At 40.0% G+C, this 19,633-nt stretch overlaps 1 protein-coding gene and 1 long non-coding RNA gene across 8 annotated transcripts in view; one reads left to right on the top strand and one right to left on the bottom strand.

Annotated features, from left to right (window-relative positions):
• The window catches only part of DTX2 (deltex E3 ubiquitin ligase 2), a 73,247-nt gene that overhangs the window by 48,313 nt on the left and 5,301 nt on the right, over positions 1-19,633 (top strand). For all 7 annotated transcript variants that reach the window (XM_075195113.1, XM_075195116.1, XM_075195110.1 and 4 more), the window contains 4 exons: positions 9,049-9,116; positions 9,229-9,387; positions 14,128-14,289; positions 18,684-18,773. In XM_075195113.1, the coding sequence (XP_075051214.1) occupies positions 9,049-9,116; positions 9,229-9,387; positions 14,128-14,289; positions 18,684-18,773 (479 nt within the window). The remainder of the gene's footprint in view (positions 1-9,048; positions 9,117-9,228; positions 9,388-14,127; positions 14,290-18,683; positions 18,774-19,633) is intronic.
• On the bottom strand, positions 17,446-17,766 carry LOC142138436 (uncharacterized). The gene is made up of 2 exons (XR_012688037.1): positions 17,640-17,766; positions 17,446-17,553 (listed from the first exon to the last, which is right to left on the bottom strand). It is a non-coding gene; the product is annotated as an uncharacterized LOC142138436 (long non-coding RNA).

Raw genomic sequence — 19,633 nt, 5'->3', positions numbered from 1 at the left:
GGTGTAAAGGAGAAGTGGGTGAACAATAGTGTTAAAAGCAGCAGAGATGTCCAGGAGAATGAACTGGGGGTGTATTGGTGAGTGTAAGACAAGGTAGGTGGAGTGTGCAGGGTTAGGCATGAGCTCCCTTGAAAAAGTCTCCGGACGAAATGCGTTGGGCCTACACCTATTTTGCATCCTATTAGCCACAACAAGACCGGAAGTGACGTAGTAACCGGAAGTACGTATGCGTTCCACGGTGCAACTCACACTCTATCTAGGAAGTAGCAGCGTGATCCCCTGCTTCATCTACTCTGCCCGTAATTCTTCTAGCCAACCACTAGTACCATACCATCGGACTCCCGCCGGAGCGGTGAAACCCACTACTAAACCACAAGTAACATAATATCTTGGAGTACAATATATATATTTTCCTTCAATCAAGCCCTATTTGGTTTAATTGGATCCACGATTAGTATCTGGACACTACACATAGACTTGCTACGCACTGGACATTTTCGTTTGGACCCTGCAGTCCTTTTATACATCCATGCCATAGATTATATGAGCACTAATAATCCTACTGATGATTATTATACATGCTATTTGACCTTAGGAGGTGCACTAATCACAGTTAGCAGCTATCTTTGGATGATCCATGGCACAAAGACTGGGTGGCTGACGAATGTCATATGTTTGATATATGTTTTCTTGTACTCAATGGTTTTATTTATCAGGTTTTTTTATCTCCCCATTGTTATATTGGAATCTTTATCTGTAGTTCACTGTACACGCATATGTGTTCTTTTTGTACTTAATGGTTTTACATCAGGTTTTCTTATCCCCTTTATTGATACTTTGAGACTTAACAGAGATAAAACTAGTGAACTCCTTTATACACATATAGTTCATTTCTTTTATTTATATACAATATTTAATATTGATAAATAGTGCATATAATTGTGTTTAAATACGATATAACAGCCTAGAATTGCATTACACGCATTTAGAGATTTATACAAGCCAATGAGCGCATAGATTTTTTTCCGGTTTATTTTGTACTTTTAGGGAGGGATCCCTAGTTCTATTGCATCTCTTGCAATCCATTGGAAGTTGAGCGCAAACTCTCCCCCTTTTTTTTCTAGGGTTAGGCATGCGGAAATATCTTGTTGATTTTATCTTTGAACTAGGTGGCTAAATCATGGCCTGTGAGGTAAGAAGGGGGTAGTGGTGCAGGGGGGCAGAGAAGATTTTAAGGTGGCAAAGAGGCATGGGGAGTTTTATATAGTTTAAAAAAAAATAAAAAGAAAGTATGTTTGCTTGGAAAGTGAAAGGAAAGTGTTGTAAGATAAAAGGATGAGCTTATAGTGGAAGAAGTTGACATAGAAGCATGATGTGGAAGCACGTTTGCAGGTAGCCGGTCTGTTTGGTGTGCCATGGTTGAGGTTTGGATCATCTGAGGCTATATATGATGGCTATAGCTGCATTGTCTACTGCTGTAGTCACCAGGAAAGTTTATTTATAGGGGGGAGTAGTTATTTTAGTGACAATTAGAAGTGGATTGAATCAAGCGTATTTGCCTTGGGTGTGGAATTTTGTGCAGGCAGGTTAGGGAAAGGGCATTAGATACACAGTAAGCCTGAAAGAAAGGAGTTTTATGTTCGGGCAGGAAGGCCAAGTTGGAGAAACTAGAAATGAAGTAGAATAGGTCAAAGGAGTGTCCATCACTGTAGGTGGGAGAGGAAGTCCACTAGTAGAGACCAAAGGAGGAATTAGGTGAAAGATGGTTTTTTGTGGCAACAAATCATCTAGTGTGAGAGCAGGTAGGTCAAAGGATATGAAATAAGTGAGCCAGGTAGCAAATTTGCCAAGGAATTGGGAAACTGAATCCAGGTTGACGATAAAAGTCAGCAACACGAAGGTGAACAGGAGAGAATAGACATATAGTGTGGAAGTGAATGAGATGGAGGGTTTCTGAGGTGTGAATTGCAAGGTGCAATATAGATAAAGTAGAATGCCTACTTCACCACTTTGTCATTTCTGGGTTTGGGAGTATGGCTGAGGTTGAGTCCCCCCACAGGCGAGAGCTGCAGGGGATATAGTATCCATAGAAGTAAGCAAGGTTTCTGTAATGGCAAGGAGGTTGAATCAATTTGAAATAAATAGGTCTCGCATTCTAAAGTGCACAGGAAAAGGAGGGGGGGGGTGGGAAGGTAGTGGTAATATGTGGCTACGGTTAGATGGATTGGAAGTAGAAGGTGGATGGAATGTCTTGGATGCGGTGAGAGAAGTGTGGTGAAAGTGAGTAGGAGAATGAGAAAAGGTAAATTAAGTTGGTACAGTGATGTGAGCAATGTGGATTTGTTAGGTATGGTAATGAGTGGGGTGGTAGAATTGTGCAAGATGTGTAGGGCAGTGGAGGTGGTGGGGGCTACTTTACCTCCCTGCTGTATGGGTGTAATAGAGTAGGCAGTCTCTGCAGATTTGACATATGGTCTAGGATGCTGACAGTTGGGTTAGTTGGTCAAGCAGTGAACCAGAGATGGCAGCAGTAAGTACAGTTGAACTCAGTGGGCAGCTGAACAACAATGGAAATGGCAATGAGAAGTCTGTGGAACCAGCAACCAAACCAATATGACAAAAGCAATGACCGTTGTGCTCTGTGGGTCCAGCAGATGAATAGAGACGGTAGTTCAGTAGATCCTAAAACAGCCTTGTTCTTGGCGAGCTGCCATTTCGGTTTTGTGCAGTTTTCATAGGCCATGCACACATAATTGTCTTCATATCAATCTCCTCTGTTACCTGTATGACAATTTATGAGGTAATTAATCTCTGTGGAGACGTATTGTTTTAGTGGATATGGGTGCTTTACAAAAGCTAAGAAACTGAAATTGGGAAAGTAGAGCATTGTCTGTTATCTCTGTTACATTTTCCGCTTCTGTGCACACTAAACCTTCGTCTCTGCGTAGAGAACAACGGTAACTATATGTGTGTATCTATCTTCTCCTGTCAACTGTCAGAAAATGGAAGGACAGATATAAAAGCTGTGGAAAATGGAAAGACCGATATAGAAATGTACACAAATTTTGCCAGAGTGCATCAAGATGACATTGCGAAATCCTCCTAAGCATGTCTGCATTCCACTAAATGATGCACAATAGTATATATGCTTTGATACTAAAACCATTAATTTTTAGAATTGTATTTTTTTCCTTAATAGACTTAACTGATAACACTTATCATATGTGATGTTAAATACTTTTGTGTCAAAAATACAAAAGTATTATAGGAGTGATACCTTTATTGGCTAACCAAAAAAAAATGATTATATTTGCTAGCTTTCAGAGCACAAAGGCACCTTCATCAGGCAAGTTTACAAATGAATCACTGAGGAAACGGCACAACATTTAAGAGCTGTTACATCAAGATATTTGTACGTGGTCGGGGGGGGGGGGGGGGGGATACATCATTAAGAGAAGCTAAAGTTACAAAACGAAGGTTTTCGTTACAGATGGAAGAGTAAAAGTCCTAGGAGTTCAGAGATCTGGAGTTGCTCTGCTGTTAGGTGTGAAGTGTGTCCATGTAGTGAGTCATAAATCCAGGTGTTACATTGAGTCCTTGCGTTAATGACTGGAATGTGTTCTTATCAGTTTGAATTCCCCTATTTTTCTCTCTGTCATTTTTAAAAAAAACATTGTAGTATTAAGACTTAAATCTGTCATACTGTGTCCTGGTCTAGAGAAGTGTGTACCCACGGGGGTGTCCAGATGTGTAGATTCATCCTAGATTGCAGTTTCTGCTTGGTCTCTCCAATGTATATTCCCTCAGGGCACTTTGTACACTGTATCATGTACACCACATTGGAGGATGTACATGAAAATGTGTTAGTTATTTTATAGTCCTGTTGTGTGTTGGGTATGTGGACTGTGTTTTTTGGTAGGACATGGGTGCAGGTTTTGCATTTTTTGTTTTTGCAAGGGAAGGTGCCAGTCTCTGATGGTGATGAGAGGGCACTTTTAACGAGGAGATTTCTTAAGTTTGGAGGCTGTCTGTATGAAAGGAGAGGTAAATCTGGGAATATTTCCTTCAGTCTTTTGTCTTTCTGAAATACGGGTTGAAGGTCAGCAGCAATTTTTCCCAGGATGACATGCCCTTTACTTCCACATGAGACCTTTCCACATGCCCATCAGACCTCCCCACAAGCCCCTTAGATCCACATCAGATCTCACCACATGCCCCTTAAAAACCATCATATTTACCCACATGCCCTTTACATGCCGTCAGACCTTCCCACATGACCCTTACATCCACATGAAACATCTCATGGCATGTGGAGTGGTGTGATGGGCATGTAGTGATACCACCACATGCCCCTTACATGCCATCAGACCACACCACATGCAACTTACATCCATCCAAATGCCATCAAATGCCTTACATGCCGATCAGTCTCTTCGCATACCTCTTAAATATTACAACTCACACACTTAGCTGCTGTGTATGGGCAGGGTATGTGAAAGTGTAAAACCGTTTTGTTTGTTTTGTTTTTCTTAAGCCGTAATTAAAAATGTATATACTAAACAATAAACATAGCTTAACACAATATACATTGTACTCCATCAATTGTTTGTATTTCTGAAAACTGCATTATTCTGTACTCGGATCACAGGTTTCCAGGACAAAGGTAAGAACCAGTGAATGAAACGTAGTTAAGCAAATTTATTCATTGTGTGCTCACAAAGAATATCTGACTAATTCTATTATAAAGAGATCTATCAGAATACATTCTGTGTTTCCGTGTTAAGAATGCCTTATAAAAATAGGACATAGCGGTGTATGTGTCATTATGGGTCAGTTACAACCTGCAAAAGTGGGCTACTGCTGCACCATCTTAAAGAGATAGGCAGGAATCCATTATTGCCCACTGCTCACATGCTTCGATCAGGGTCACTTCAACCACCACCATCCATGGAGAAGTAGACACAAGGTTCTCCGCTTGCCTAATCACCCACAACATGCCTCTCCCAACCTCCCCAAGCATTCTGGTCGCTCCTCAATAATTGAATACCAGTTACCTGTCACAACTCCCACACTTAGCTGCTGGAGCCTACACAGAGGAAGGAAGGAGAGGATGCTACACTTTCCTCCTCCTTCTGGTTGGATTATCTGTGACACTGTCACCTCCATGCATTGTGCAGAGGAGGTCACATGACACGCTCCCAGTCAGACGAGAAGCTGACGCTTTTCCAATATGCCCCTGCCTGCGCCCAAAGCTGCCGTCATTCTCCTGGCCAAGAGCCGCTTTTGAATGCAGAAAGTACCGCATGCAACTTGTGAGCTTCAGGTTGGCAATCTCTGGCCTATCCAATTCCTTACTTTCATCGTAGAGGATAGAAGATCTGTGCACATGGGTACAAAGCAGTAACATGCCGTGGACAAAACATGAAAGGGGGTCTGGTGAAAAGGAGGCTGGACAGTAAAATAGATATCCCCTAATAACTATGTATCAATTCAACTTGCTTGTCCTCAAAACAGCCTTGGTAATTGTTTAGGTTGCATAGCATTTAAATGGCTTGTCCATCTTCTGGGTTTGCTGGGCTTATTCTCCAAATCATCAGCATGACTTACACCAACAAAAGAATAAACTAATGTCCTGATTGTGCTTTTTGTACTGTAGATATTATTTTAACAAATTAATTAGTTTTTAGTTTTTCTCATTATAGTAGGGGGGGAGCTTTTCTTAGCAGTCAGACCAGTGATGGGCAACCCAATATACTTTAATGGCCCCACATGTGGCCCTCCAAACTTCAAAAGGGCTACACGTTACACTTAATTTCAAGAATTATAAATAGCCCTTCCGCGACAAAACCTCATCACTCATTCCAAAATGTCCACACTCTACTCCCCTCACTTGCTCAAAAATTCCACCACATGCCACTCTGATGTCCAACATGCCCTCAAATATCGCCACTTGCCCTCACCCCCTACTTGCCATAAAATGCCCCCACTTTCCATAAAATGGCCCCACAGGCTCTCAAATCCCACATGTACTCCAAAACTTCCTCTTAGACCTCCCCCACATGCCTCTCGGACCTCCACCACATGTCTATATAAAAAAAAAAAAAAACTTGTCTGCACAGCCAGAACCCAAAGAGGAAGGAGACTGAGAGCATATGGTGCTGGTGGCCGCAGACATAGGTTTGCCAGGCTGACAGCAAGTCAACTGTTGCTCACCGCTGCTTTTAGACACAGTGGTACACATTTATTAATATATGGGCACACAACCAAATGTATGTTTTGAGGGGGGTTTTTTGGCAAGGGGTGGGAAGCATAAAATCCATTAAATCTTTATAAAGTAAGCATATTTTTAAACTTTTTGTTCACAAAAAAATGCGCAGAGAGACTTTGTCGTTTCTGTGACAGTGTCTGCTACAAACAACAATTAAACAGCCAGTTTGAAGCACCACTATTGTTCTTGTTGTCTTCCCAGAAAATTACTTTCCCTGTCATTCTGCCTCCTATCTGCGTGAATTATTTTACAGAATTCTTGTCTAGTATGTGCTGGTTGGCAAAAGATTGGTCTTTTAACCTGTATAGTTAAGTAAAAGGTGATCACAACATCTCAATCTCATATGCACCCCTTCTTTTCTTTAGAGGGAAGAAGGTAGAGGAGAGGGAAAGCGAGTGGAAGCAACCACTGATTGATTCCAACTTTGTGTAAACAAATTCCCTGTTTCCTACAATAATGCTTTTAGCCAAAGATAGAACATAGAAACAGACCATATTTGTTCATTTACTTTCCTTCACTAAACATAAATAAAGTAATTTTGTTAATATACCTTTTAAAATTTAGCATTTGCAATCTTTCTGCTATGAATATGAAGCAACAAGTTGTGCTTAAAACCATGTTTGCCTATTATGTTATACAATTTTAGTGTATTGGCATATTTTTGTAATTATATTTTTAAGGTTAGTAATGTCGATGTGTACCTCCTCTAACTACACTTTCACGGCTATTAGATATTGAGCATGAGTCCATTGAACTGCTTCAAAAATATTTTAAAAGAGCACATCTATTCACTTCCATAAAGTCCCAAAATAATACTTTTATGAGTATGTGTTCCATATTGAAATGTTGAGCAAGGTTCCATTCACTTTAAAAAAAAAAAAAAAAAATCCTGCTTTATTGCAGGCATCAGCAGTACCTGGTGAATCCTCTACTAACCTCATTAAAAGTGGTGGCAGTTACTGCTTATATTTGTGGATCTGGGCTCCTTTCAACAATAATCCAGCAACCAATTATACAGCATTTTGATTGAAGTTTTTACACCTGGTGGTTAGGAAGAGAGTTAATAGGATCTATTGTGTATATTACCATCACTATGGTGCTTTATGTTAACCAACCACCAGAATAGGACCATCCGTGTATACTAGAGATGTTTTGTTTTTTGGGTTTTTTTCAAATTGGTATCTATGATCATGAAATGAAAATCATACATCCTATACTTTTTTTTTCTTTTTAAGTGTTGCTTAGTGATTTGTCTGTGTCTTTTTAGCAGGGTCTCAAATATCATTGAGCTACCCACAGGTTTCACAAATCTTGCTTCAGGCTAACTCTAAATATGACATGTAGGCAAACCAAGTTGCCTTTAGGAATAATGAGTACACTATATTATAGTGAAAAGCTACAGTATTTTCAGTATTGAGGTGTGTGTGTGTTTTTTTAACAGTTGCATATTATGTGCCTGATTCATTAAGGCACATACATGCTGATACATGCCATATTTTGCTTAAAATCGCACTGCGCATGCCCAGAAACTAACCATACTCCAGAGAACGTAGCGACGTCCAATTCATCATCAAGTGCGAACGACCCTTACAACAGCCTAAGGGGAGTGGACTGTTGTATCCATGTAGTCAATGTACAGAAAGGATGTGCCAAGCTTGAGCGCACGCAGCAGTGTCTAATTCAAGTTTTGGGCATTGCTAAAATACGTGACTTTCTGTTGTGTCACTTGCACCTATACCATGTCTGGTGTAGGTGCTGATTACTAGTGATGATGGCTGTGTATGTATGCTAGAACATGTGTTTGCAATCAGGAGCAACTGTAAAAATGTATGTACAGTAGACTTAACATCCTAATAAATGTGTTTTAAAATGTCAAATTTTTCCTCATTAATGAGATTGTTATTTACAGGTGACATTAATTGAAGGTTTGTTTTTTTTCTGTTTGTTCTTTTGTGACTTTTTATATTCCACATATATATTGGATATATCCTGAAGTGTATTTGTTTTTAGAGCTGAGTGTACTTAAACTCATATTCTTTAACAGACATTTCTACTGATCCGCTCCTTGTGGACATTTCTTCTTTCCCCTTCCCTGCCTCCGTCCCTCTACTCTCCCTCTCTCCCCTGTGTTTCTCCGTCTCTCCACCCCTCCCCTTAGATTGCACGCTCCTCTGAGCAGGGCCATCTCTCCTCCTGTTTCCACCACTTCTAACTCTGCTCTCCAGCTACTTTGCCCCTCTCCTCCCCCCTCTGGGGGTCTCCCTGTCTTCCGCGCCCTCCTTTTGGGCCCCGTCATTTGCGGATACTCCCCCCGCCCTCACTAGCTGTGCATTGAGCTTACTGAGTTACTGTGCTTTATGTTTACTGTGCTGTCTCACCTTGTATTGTAATTAGTTTTTGTCCCTGTACGGCGCCACAGACACCTTGTGGCGCCCTATAAATAAAAATTAATAATAATAATGCCTGATGTACCTGCATTTTTTTTAATTTTATTTTTGTCTTTTTAAAATGCACATAACGACCGTTTCGCATTTGTTAATGAATCAGGCCCTATATGTTCATTCCACTGCAATATTCAAAGCCTTATCAGTACAAACTTGTTTTCCGTTATGTATGGTCTACTTTTTTGAAAATCTTAGTGCTAGCTAGACTCCAGAATTGCTTGGGGTTTGACGGAATGGTGAGGACTTTTAGAAAGTGTGGTATAGAGTATTGTTAAGTCTACCTGTTTTTGACTCGTGTATACCTAGTCTTAAGTAGCTGTAATCTATTTATTCTAGGAGTTTCTGCTGACCCTGAACAAGTGGTAAAGAAATACTTGGAAAACCTAGAGAAGCCTCCAGAAGAGGTATGATAACTTTCGGAATATTGCCTTAAAGGTGTTGATCAGATGCATTAAAATAATGTGTAATTTTGAGTGCACAAATATATATTTTAACTTTTTTTTTTTTATTTTAAAGGATTGTATTATCTGCATGGAGACATTGACTGCTGCTTCAGGGTACAATGAGTCTTCAGAAAGCAAAAACATCAAGCCTACTGCTGTGGGGAAACTGAAAAAGTGTGGTCATGTTTTCCACCAGCTCTGCATGTTTGAAATGTATAGCAGTGGGAACAAGGTATTTGCCTCTATGGTCTATTGGCCCATTATATTTCACAATCACAATGTTTTCCTCCTCTTTGCACTTCTATTGAATTTGAATGCAGAACAGGTTTTAAAGGTACCTGCATAAAATAACTGTGTTTGTCATCCTGTTTGTTTGAAATGTTGAAATCATTTGTGTCTGTTTGCATATTGTTTTGCTGTATAACTTTGACCCATATGTGCCCTAAAACATGAATTTCACATTTCAACTTTTCTAGGAAATATATAATAATCTAGCAACATTCATCCATCCCGTGTATGTGAAAACAAAAGAAAAGTTAGTGCGGTTCTCTGAACCAAAACAATGAATCACAATGTGTCTGCATAATACATAAGCACGTAATACATAAGTAGAATTGTTGTACACAATATAGCTATTGGGATAAGCTCACCTGCCAATGTCAGGACATCTCCTGTAGGGGAGTCCCTAGCAAATTTAGCAAACAAGTATACCTCAGGGTGTCGCAATTATAACCTTCCTGAGTCTCCATCCTTGCTGTGAATAAACAGGGATGTGTGACTAGCTGCCACCTTGTGGTGGAAACAAATTGAATTGTAGGCCTCCACAATTGAAGTAGTAGAAAAAGTTATTTGTCTACCCAGGGAATACAATCTTTTACCTCAGGAGCAGTTTTGATTTGTGTATATTCAAAGGGCAAGCAACAATTTACACGGCGGCTAACAAATCCCTTTTTTTGCACAGGTAGAAAAATGACAGTCTAAGAGATTAGAATTATTATATAATATTATTATTATCCATTCAGTGATGAAGAGGCAAAGAGTGGAGCTTGGTTTCAAATGTAGACATAGCTATAGCTAGTATGTCACCAAGAACTACTATCCCTCCTGGTCTTCTAAGAGACCACATGTATAAAAATGGATAGTTGTTTTGTAAAAAATGCAAAAAAAATTCATATTGCATCTGGAACCACACTGACGTCAGGAGTGGCCATGGGCTTGGTGGTGAGAGCAACCAGATTTTGGGGAAAAACAATCCATGCAGACGTCCAAAAAAAGGTATACAGACAATACCTGTTGAAATATGTTGAGGCTATGCAGAGGGCCATTGTGTGTGTGTGTGTGTGTGTGTGTGTGTGTGTGTGAAGCATCTTTGAACACCATTGCGTTTTCAGCAAGGACAGTGGCATCCGCAACAGTGTCTAGGAGAGCCTTGAGGTTACGCCCTTGAGCAGCAGATGCTCTTTCGCAAAATACGCTAGCCGGTCTCCCATTTAAAAGGCCCTTGCTCTTTGTAGGAAAATTAGATATTATGATACAGAAGTCTTCTCTGGGTAAATACAACAGCTTGCCACAGGATCAGAGGTCAAAATACTTCCACTCTGCCTTATCCGATCAATACTTCAAAGACATGAGATGTTATAGTTCAGGAAGACAATACGCCAGACAGAATATTCCTACTATATCATTTTGAGTGTTCAGTCTTAAGGATAGGAGGACTCCACAAACACTATTACTAGGATTGATTGGTTCCCATTAACACCAGTAGGGGGAAAATTCACAGAGTGTGCAGAAATATATGCCCATTCTGTCGCAAATCAATGGGTTTTGGACATTGTAAGAAATGGCTGCAAAATTGCGTTCCATCAGTATACCAGCGGAAACTTCTTTGTCCAGTCCAAGACTCTGTCAACCCCAGTGGATATGAAAGCCAAACACAACAGTCTGCAAACTTTAAAAAAAAGTTCAAGCAATTTTTCTTGTCTCCTTAAATCAAGAGTTCACAGGTTTTTATTAAAGTGTTTTCCTCATCAGAAAATCATCAGGGGCCTTTCCCACAGGTCTGTACTTGAGGAGACTTCACAGTTTGTCCATGCCAAACACTTTTGTATTGAATCTGTGAAGTCTATTTTTGTCTCCATCAGCAAAGGGGATTGTATCACATCTATAGACAGTCAGGACACCTATTTTCATATCCCAGTTGCAGTTCATTACAGGAATATTTTCAGGTTCTTGCTTATTGGGCAACACTTTCAGTTCACATACCTGCCCTTCGGCCTGACAGCATCCCTGAGAACTTTTACCAAATTGCTGGTTACGCTGGTGGCGCAATTAAGAAAGCTGGTGTCTTGATTAAGAAAGGTGTCCTGATGTGGCACTATTGGACGACTTCCTTGTGGTAAGGAGTTTGCAACAAGTTATCAAATGCAGGACAGCTTAGGTGATAACTTTTTCTGCAAGAACATGGATGAATTGTGAACAGGACAAACGAGTCGTCTTGCCCTATTGCAGCAAATAACATTTCTGGTGGTCCTGATAAACGCATTCAGAACACTATATCTCTGTCCGGGAAAAAAGGTATATCAAGATCCAGTACCTGGTGCATCAAGACTTCTTACCAAACAGCAATAAGAAAGGGACTTTGATTGTTGAGAATATTGTAATCCACCACAGGGGTCATCCCTTGGGCAAGGTGGCACAAGCAGAGTCCTCCAGCTGGATCACCCAATGGGATTAGACAAATTTCTCTTATTCATATGTTTCTGTTTTAAGCAGTATCCTCATTTCACCTTAATCAAGAGGTACAGTAATCCTTTTGTCCACAACCTGTTGACGAAAAGGAAGGAAAGCTGCGCTCATTAGACTAGGTTAGAAAATGTCCATGTATTTATCCTGGGCAGAAGGATTAAGAATCATGAAACAACTTTTCACGATTCCTACAGGACCTCGGAAAGGTCCCTTCTAAACAAGTAATTTCCAGGTGGTTCAGAGTAAAGTAATTTTACAGGCATGTAAGAGGAATGGGCGTACAGTGCCAGAGATACTGCGACCCCCACTAAACACAAACAGTAGCAACATGTTGTGCAAGAACAGCTCAGGCTTCAGCAACAGAGTTTTGCAAAGCAGCTAGATCGGCATTTATCCATAACTTTACTAGTTATTATTTTCTGGATCTCTTATATTCTATTGCCTCATTGTTTCGGAGACATGTTTTCCACATAGCCACTTAATAACGTTTTGATTATGTAGTATACATGACTGATCTGTTTTTTTGTAGCCCTCCTACTACTGTTTGGGTACACCACCCTCATTGTAATGGCTGCCATGGAGGAGTGAAGAGGAAACAAGAGAATTATATTTAGTGTAAATTCCTTTCTCTCAAAATACTCCTTGGCAGCCCAGTTTCCCACATATATTTGATAGGCATTTATATTTTCAAAGACAGCTTGGGAAGTTCCTCAAAGGCGTAAAGGAAGAGAAGGACCTGTATTATACTGTATAATGTCGGGTGGCGTTTTTGTTGATCTTGTTTCTACCTAAACTCAAAGAGATCTTGCCTATCATAAAGGCTGTCATGGAATTTTTAGATCAACAGGAATTAATATATTTCGCTTTTATCTGGGCCTTAATGTAAGGACTTAGGTTATCTATACATATGGGGTGGAAGGTGACTTGTGGTGGAATGAATATGATTGACTTTGTGTCTGGCTAAAAGTGAACCACTGTTAGTGGAGCATGGGGTTATTCTGATTTGCAAATGTTGTATGGATAAGATCTCATTAAACAGTAGATAGTTCAGTGAGTAATGGGTGAATCGGTGGTAATCGTCTTCACGATTACCACCGTTCCGACACCGAGCAGTCTTACACTTAAAATCCGATTATGTGAAAAAATTATTTCAATATAAGCAGACTTGCCTCCATACCGACGCTGTAGATCTCTGCAGGATGCTGACCGCAAGTTATTTCAACTAGTCAGGTGTCCGTCACTAGACTTTGACGTCATTGCGACCTCTATCACTTTTCATTTAAAGTGGCACTTAACCTGTGGGGTCCATGTCAACACCCCACAGGTTAAGTGTTTAAACACTTGCCCCGACATTGCCGACATCTACAGCGTCTGGCGGTAAGTCTGCTTATATTTAAATTGTTTTTTCAAACATTCGGATTCTAAGTGGAGGACTCCTCCGTGTCGGAATTTTCCGCAGTGTTAAAGCCCGGGTGAATACCTAACTATATAAATGATTGGTGACTGGAACACTTTATCTGCTAAGTGGTGCAAACCTTTATAGGACCCTGCATTTAAATTACTTCATAATTTTCACCACTTTCTTCGCTATGCTTCTTTTGATAATCCGAACTATAGCTTGCTGCGGCAATTGGAGAGAACAAGGAGGCTGGGATCACAGAAAGTAATAATATTGCTTTATTCACTCCTGATTCTTCTAGATTGACTCTGTGGAGATAATGGGTGTGATGTTTAGGCTTTGACAGGACTCAAGTGCACTTTACCGCAACTAAATGCAAGTGGTGATATACAAGAGTTTTGCATCTATATTAAAGTATGACAAAGCAGTATTCTATTTAGAATGCTGTCCATTTCTTACCTAATGGCCAGGAACTGCTTCTGAGGTTACCTGGCTGATGCATTCTGAATCGGGGGCTGCCTGGTTACTTTGCAAACAAGGAAATCATTGTGAATGTCATTAGCAAGATAGGGACATCTGTATATATTCTGCTACATGAATGGGTTGCATAGTAGAACATGTATAATGAATGGATTGGCAGGAAGAGGTGTATTGGTTTATTGCTTTTTGCTCTAGTGAATTTAGTAAATCGTTTTTCTCAAGTCAAGATATACAAGACCTGTAATTACTAAGATTGCTTCACACTTGTACGCAATTTAACAGCCATACAATCTTAAACTTTTTGGAAACGTGTATAAGTTGACTATTCTGTCTTTTGGTGTTTCTTAGGATGGCAGTTTACAGTGCCCAGCTTGCAAGACAATATATGGCGAAAAGACTGGAACACAACCAAAAGGAAAAATGGACATTTTCCTTATACCTCAATCTTTGCCTGGGCAACAAGATTGTGGCACAGTCCACATTGTGTATACCATTAATCCAGGAATACAGGTACATCAGGATTGTAACCCCTTCATGACCAGGGTTCTTACATACTATTATGACCTAACCACGTTTCACTTGCTGGTTAAATCAAAAATAGCTTCAACTGCTTTCTTTAACCTAGTAAGATAATTTTATTTTGTTTTTAGGTAGCATTGTCCAATAAATAACACTACTTTTAAGTGCATCTACAGAGAGAAACAGCACAAAAGCTTTTCTCCTCTTTCCATAGTTGCTTTAACCAAGTTAGTCTGGGCAAACACACCAATGATAACTTTTCTAGTTCTCTGGAGTATAATAAGCATTTTCATTAGGATAAGTAAGTTAACATAAAAAAACAGTGTCCCTATATAGACAGCACTTCCAAAGATATGGAATTGCTTAGCACATATATAGATAGATAGATAGAGATAGATAGATATATATATAGATATATATATATATATATATATATATATATATATATATATATATATATATATATATATATATATATATATATATATATATATATTTCTAGCGTGCCCTATTATCGGCATTAATTCAATGTAACATAGATGTAATAGCAATTGACATGTCAGCCACTATTACATGCTGGCTACTCTATAAGTGCTGACAGACGCATCAAAACAGTGACCGCTTAGACGTCCCAACATTTTGATATTTCATTATTCCTTGTGCTTTAATGCTGAGAAGGACATCACAATTACTTTGAAATCATGTGCTGGGATGGGATAGCTTTAAACCTTAAGTAACCTAGCCATGTCTCTGGAGCCCCATCTGTTATTGACATATTCGATCATCATATTGACCTGCAATTTATAAATTCCAACTGAGTACAAAGCCCCCCACAATAAGTTTAATATATGTGTGTGTGTGTGTGTGTGTGTGTGTGTGACCTATATACAATACTGTGCAGAAGTTTTAGGCAGGTGTGGGAAAAAATATTGCAAAGTAAGAATGCTTTAAAAAAACAGAAGTGTTAATAGTTTATTTTTTAGTAATTAACAAAATGCAAAGTGAATGAACAGAAGAGCAATCTAAATCCAATCAATATTTGGTGTGACCACCATTTGCCTTCAAAACAGCATCAATGCATCAATTCTTCTAGTTACACTTGCACACTTTTTGAAGGAACTCTGTTCTCTGGGGGCCATATCATCACTTCCAGGACTCCTTATTTTTCTTTACGCTGAAGGTAGTTCTTAATGACATTGGTAGTTATACTGTATCAGCAAGGTCTCTCCCAGGCAAAGATTTCAAAGCAGACTGGGGTTCCAAAATGTGCTGTTCAAGCTCTTTGAAGAAGCACAAAGAAACGGGCAATGTTGAGGACCGTAGACACATTGGTCGGCCAAGAAAACTCAGTGGACCTAGAAGAATTGATGCTGTATGAGTGTGTGTGTGTAAAAAAAAAGTAGCAGTAGACTGTTGAAACTGAAGACAAGTGTTGAGTGGATGAAATGCAGCTGTTATTTAGGAAACTAGTTTCTGAAATGACTTAGAGTTAATATGCTGTAACGCCTACCAGGTTACATTAGCAGTATTGGAAAGCACTGGGTAATATCACTTGAAATCAAGCCTGGATGGTCCTCTGGCAACTGGGCAACATCAGTCACACCAGGTGGCTTAGCAGTAGGCTTCCGTGGTTTATTATACTGAATATAGCCGTCCCTAAATAATCAAAAATTTCAAGTGGTTTCTGAAGCAAAAAGGCATCTTCATGAATTGCTTTTTCAGACTAATCTTTGTTTTCGCTCCCTTTCCCCCACTGCCTGCTCCCAATTTGCTCACCTCTCAAACTGTTCCTTTCCACTGGTGTCTTTCTCTCATCCTTTTGAAAAATGCTCTTGTTTCACCCGGTCTTGAAAAAAAATTAAAAAAAATAATCTTGACCCAACTCCACACTCTAACTATTTGTCCCATTTCTCTTCTCCCCTTTGCCTCCAAAATACTTGAGCAGCTTCTCCACAACCATCTCAGCAGCTACCTCTCTGGCCACTCCCTCCTTTCAAATCTGGTTTCCGCGCCCTCCACTCCACAGAAAGTGCTTTGACCACTGTCACTAATGGTCGTCTTTTGCCCAGGGGCCACTTCTCCATGCTTATCCTCCTGGACATCTCTGTGACTATGACTCCGTGGATCACCATCTCCTACTCCTCACCATTGGCCTTTTTGACACTGTGCTTTTGTGATTCACTTCCTACCTCACCATCGCTCTTATTCTGATTCTGCCTCTGGATTATCTTCCCCATCCATCCTTCCCATAAGAGTCCCACATAGTTCTGTCCTTGGCCCTCTGCTCTCTTTTCTGTACACCTCCTCCCTTCAGTGAACTCATCAGTTCCTTTGACCTCCAGTACCATCTCTGACGATGACACTCAACTCTACCTCTCATCTCCTGACATCTGCCCTTCCCTCCTCTCTCGGGGGTCCAGTTGCCTCTCCACCATCTCCTCCTGGATGTGCTTTCTCAAACTTAACATAGCCAAAATTTGAACTCCTTGCCTTCCCTCCATTAAAAGTCTCCTCCCCTCCCAACCTTTATCACGCTGTTGACAACACCACTATCTTTGTTCACCAACTGCTGCTGCCTGGATGTCATTCTTGACTCCTCCCACTCCTTCACTCTTCACATTCAATCTCTTGCGGAATCCCGGTGCTTCTAGCTCCATAATATTGCTCGTATCGGACCCTTCCTCTCACAGGATGCCACAAAAATTCTTATCCACTCACTGATCATTTCTCATCTTGATTAATGCAACCTTCTCCTTACTGGCCTCCCCGACTCCCATGTCTTCGATTTATACTTAATGCTGTAGCAAGACTTATCTTGCCCTCTCGACACTCCACATCTGCCTCCCCTCTCTGGCAAGCCTTTCACTGGCTACCCTTCCCCTGCAGAAACTTCAAACTCCTTGTCCTCATGTACAAGCCCCTCACCAATTCCACGGCTTCCTACATCTCCAACCCCATCACCATACTTGCCCTCTCTGGTCAGCTAGTGACAGTCACTTTTCCTACCCTGTGTTAACTACATCTCATTCCCATATCCATATCTCCCATACTGCCCCCCCACCACTGGAATAATCTCCCTTGTTTCTAGCAGAATATCCCCTAGCATGTATAGCTTCAAACAGTCATGGAAAATCCACCTGTTTTATAAAAAGCCTACCAGTCCTCCATTTCACCATTTAGTATACCTCACCCTCTTTAATACTCCATCTCTCCCACTCTTGCTTCTTGACCTCAGATCACCTTGCATTTGCTCACCTCCATGTGTCAACCGGTTTGGGTTTTTTGCCTTTAGATTTTAAGCTCTAGTGAGCAGGGACCTTTTCCCTCCGGTTCTCATTAACTATAACTTTTGCTCACCAGCTACACTGCACACCTCCTTTAGCTTCCTGCCCATTAACTCAACCCCTCCATTGTTTTCAGACCTCTTTCATGGGATTTAAACCAGCGCCAAATCTACCCTTTGCACCCAGTTGTGGTGTTGACAGTTGTAGTGTTATTTGTGTACTGTATTGTATTGTTACACCATGTACTGCCTTGTTGTTTGCCCTTTGTATGGCGCTGTGAACCTCATGTGGCGCCCTATAAATAAATGTTAGTATAAAAAAAACTGCACCTTCTAGTAACAAAATAATCAGTTTGAGCTAAAAAAAAAAAAAAAAAGTTTGGATATTTCCTTGTAGGATTGAAGATTAGTGTTTTAATGCAGGTACTGGCTGAAAGATTGGGCATCCTGGTATGTTAGAGCAGATCCAATGGATTATTTGTCACTTGTGGTTGCAATAGAGCTGTTATTGATTAATATGCTGCTGCATAGAAAGTCCCCAGGTTACATTAGCATCCGTGGAAAGCGCAGGATTACAGCACAAGGAAGTCATGCTGATGCAAGGCAAACAGTTAGGGGTCACATGGGAAAGTTCAATATTGTAAGCAAGCCAAGATCAGGATTACAAGCACAGGCAAGGTGTCAGAGCAAGCCAAGGTCTGTGTTGGAGTATCTGACATCTGGATCACAGGTTCGGCAAAATTTGAAATTGGCACTTATCAGCAAAGCTAAAACAATGATTTTTTAATTTGTTTATGTAAAAGGCCAGTACTAAGTAGACAGAGACGTCCACTGATTGTTGAAGCTGATGTGACACAGATATCCTTGGCTCACATCGCTGAGTACAGAATAGTTTGTCTACTTTCATGATCTACTGTGGGAAAAGTGGCAAAAAAAGCAAGGTGTGATTAATGCTTTTCTGCACAGTAATACAACTCTGTATCTATGTGAAACATTTATTTTAAAAGAAGTGGAAAAAATAGAAATTCACAGCATAATAATACAATCTAATAAGTAGAGTTTGGCATAGTATCTTACAACTGGTGACTTGATCTTTCTGTAGGGGCCTGAGCACCCAAACCCAGGGAAGCCTTACACAGCAAGGGGCTTTCCTCGCCACTGCTATCTCCCAGACAACAGCAAAGGAAGGATGGTAAGCAAGATAAATTAGTTTGTTTTTCCAAGGTATTTGTTTTTATTTATTGCAGTTTACATTAAAGGTCATCATATGGATAGATCTGTGCTTTGGTTTATACATTTATTCCTAGAGGTATTCAAATTACTGAAAAAAAGAACGGCTCTTGCAATGTTGTATACCCTAATGGACGTGTGTGTGTATAATATATAATTTTTTCCTAGTCTAAGTGTATGAATTTTATTGTAATTTATTTACATTTTTCTTTATTGTGGCCTTGTCTACATAGTTATACAAAGCCTATTCACAAATAACTATGGAACAGTGACCTCTGATGGCTAAGAAAAAGAGTACAACCTAGCATATTACAGAGAAAAAATCCTAGCAAAACAATAAATAGCATTGTAGCAGCCTTCTGGTAATAAAGTACAATATTTAGTAAGACATTACACATATTTAAATGGATATTTTGCTCACTTTTTTTCCTCCTTTCTAATATGGCCTTAATGCATCTTTTCAAATATACAAGCTGTACAACTCTGCATCCAATGTCTGGCTATCAATAAGTCTATTGACTACCGGTCTTAGAATGATGTATCAAGTAGAATTACTGTGGTTTTTTTCCTTTTGCATTTTTTTTTTTTTTTAACCTGAATTCGTACTTGACAGAACAAAACCTATTATGACAGTGATACACTATGTCTCTTTTCCTTCCTAAATTGTCACCACTCCCACTGAGCAGTTTGGACAACTGTAGGATCAGGAATAGTTAAGTGGGTTCTAGACTTGTTCTAGAAGCTACCCCTTTATGCATTTCTTTTTTATTCTCTCTGTGAATAAACATTATACTAAAGTTGTGGTTCACGTTGTATGAGCTG

Source organism: Mixophyes fleayi, chromosome 2, assembly GCF_038048845.1.
Source record: "Mixophyes fleayi isolate aMixFle1 chromosome 2, aMixFle1.hap1, whole genome shotgun sequence".
NCBI classification, from domain to species: domain Eukaryota; kingdom Metazoa; phylum Chordata; class Amphibia; order Anura; family Limnodynastidae; genus Mixophyes; species Mixophyes fleayi.
The sequence above is the reverse complement of the archived record's forward strand: the minus strand, read 5'-3'. Positions and strand labels throughout refer to the sequence as shown.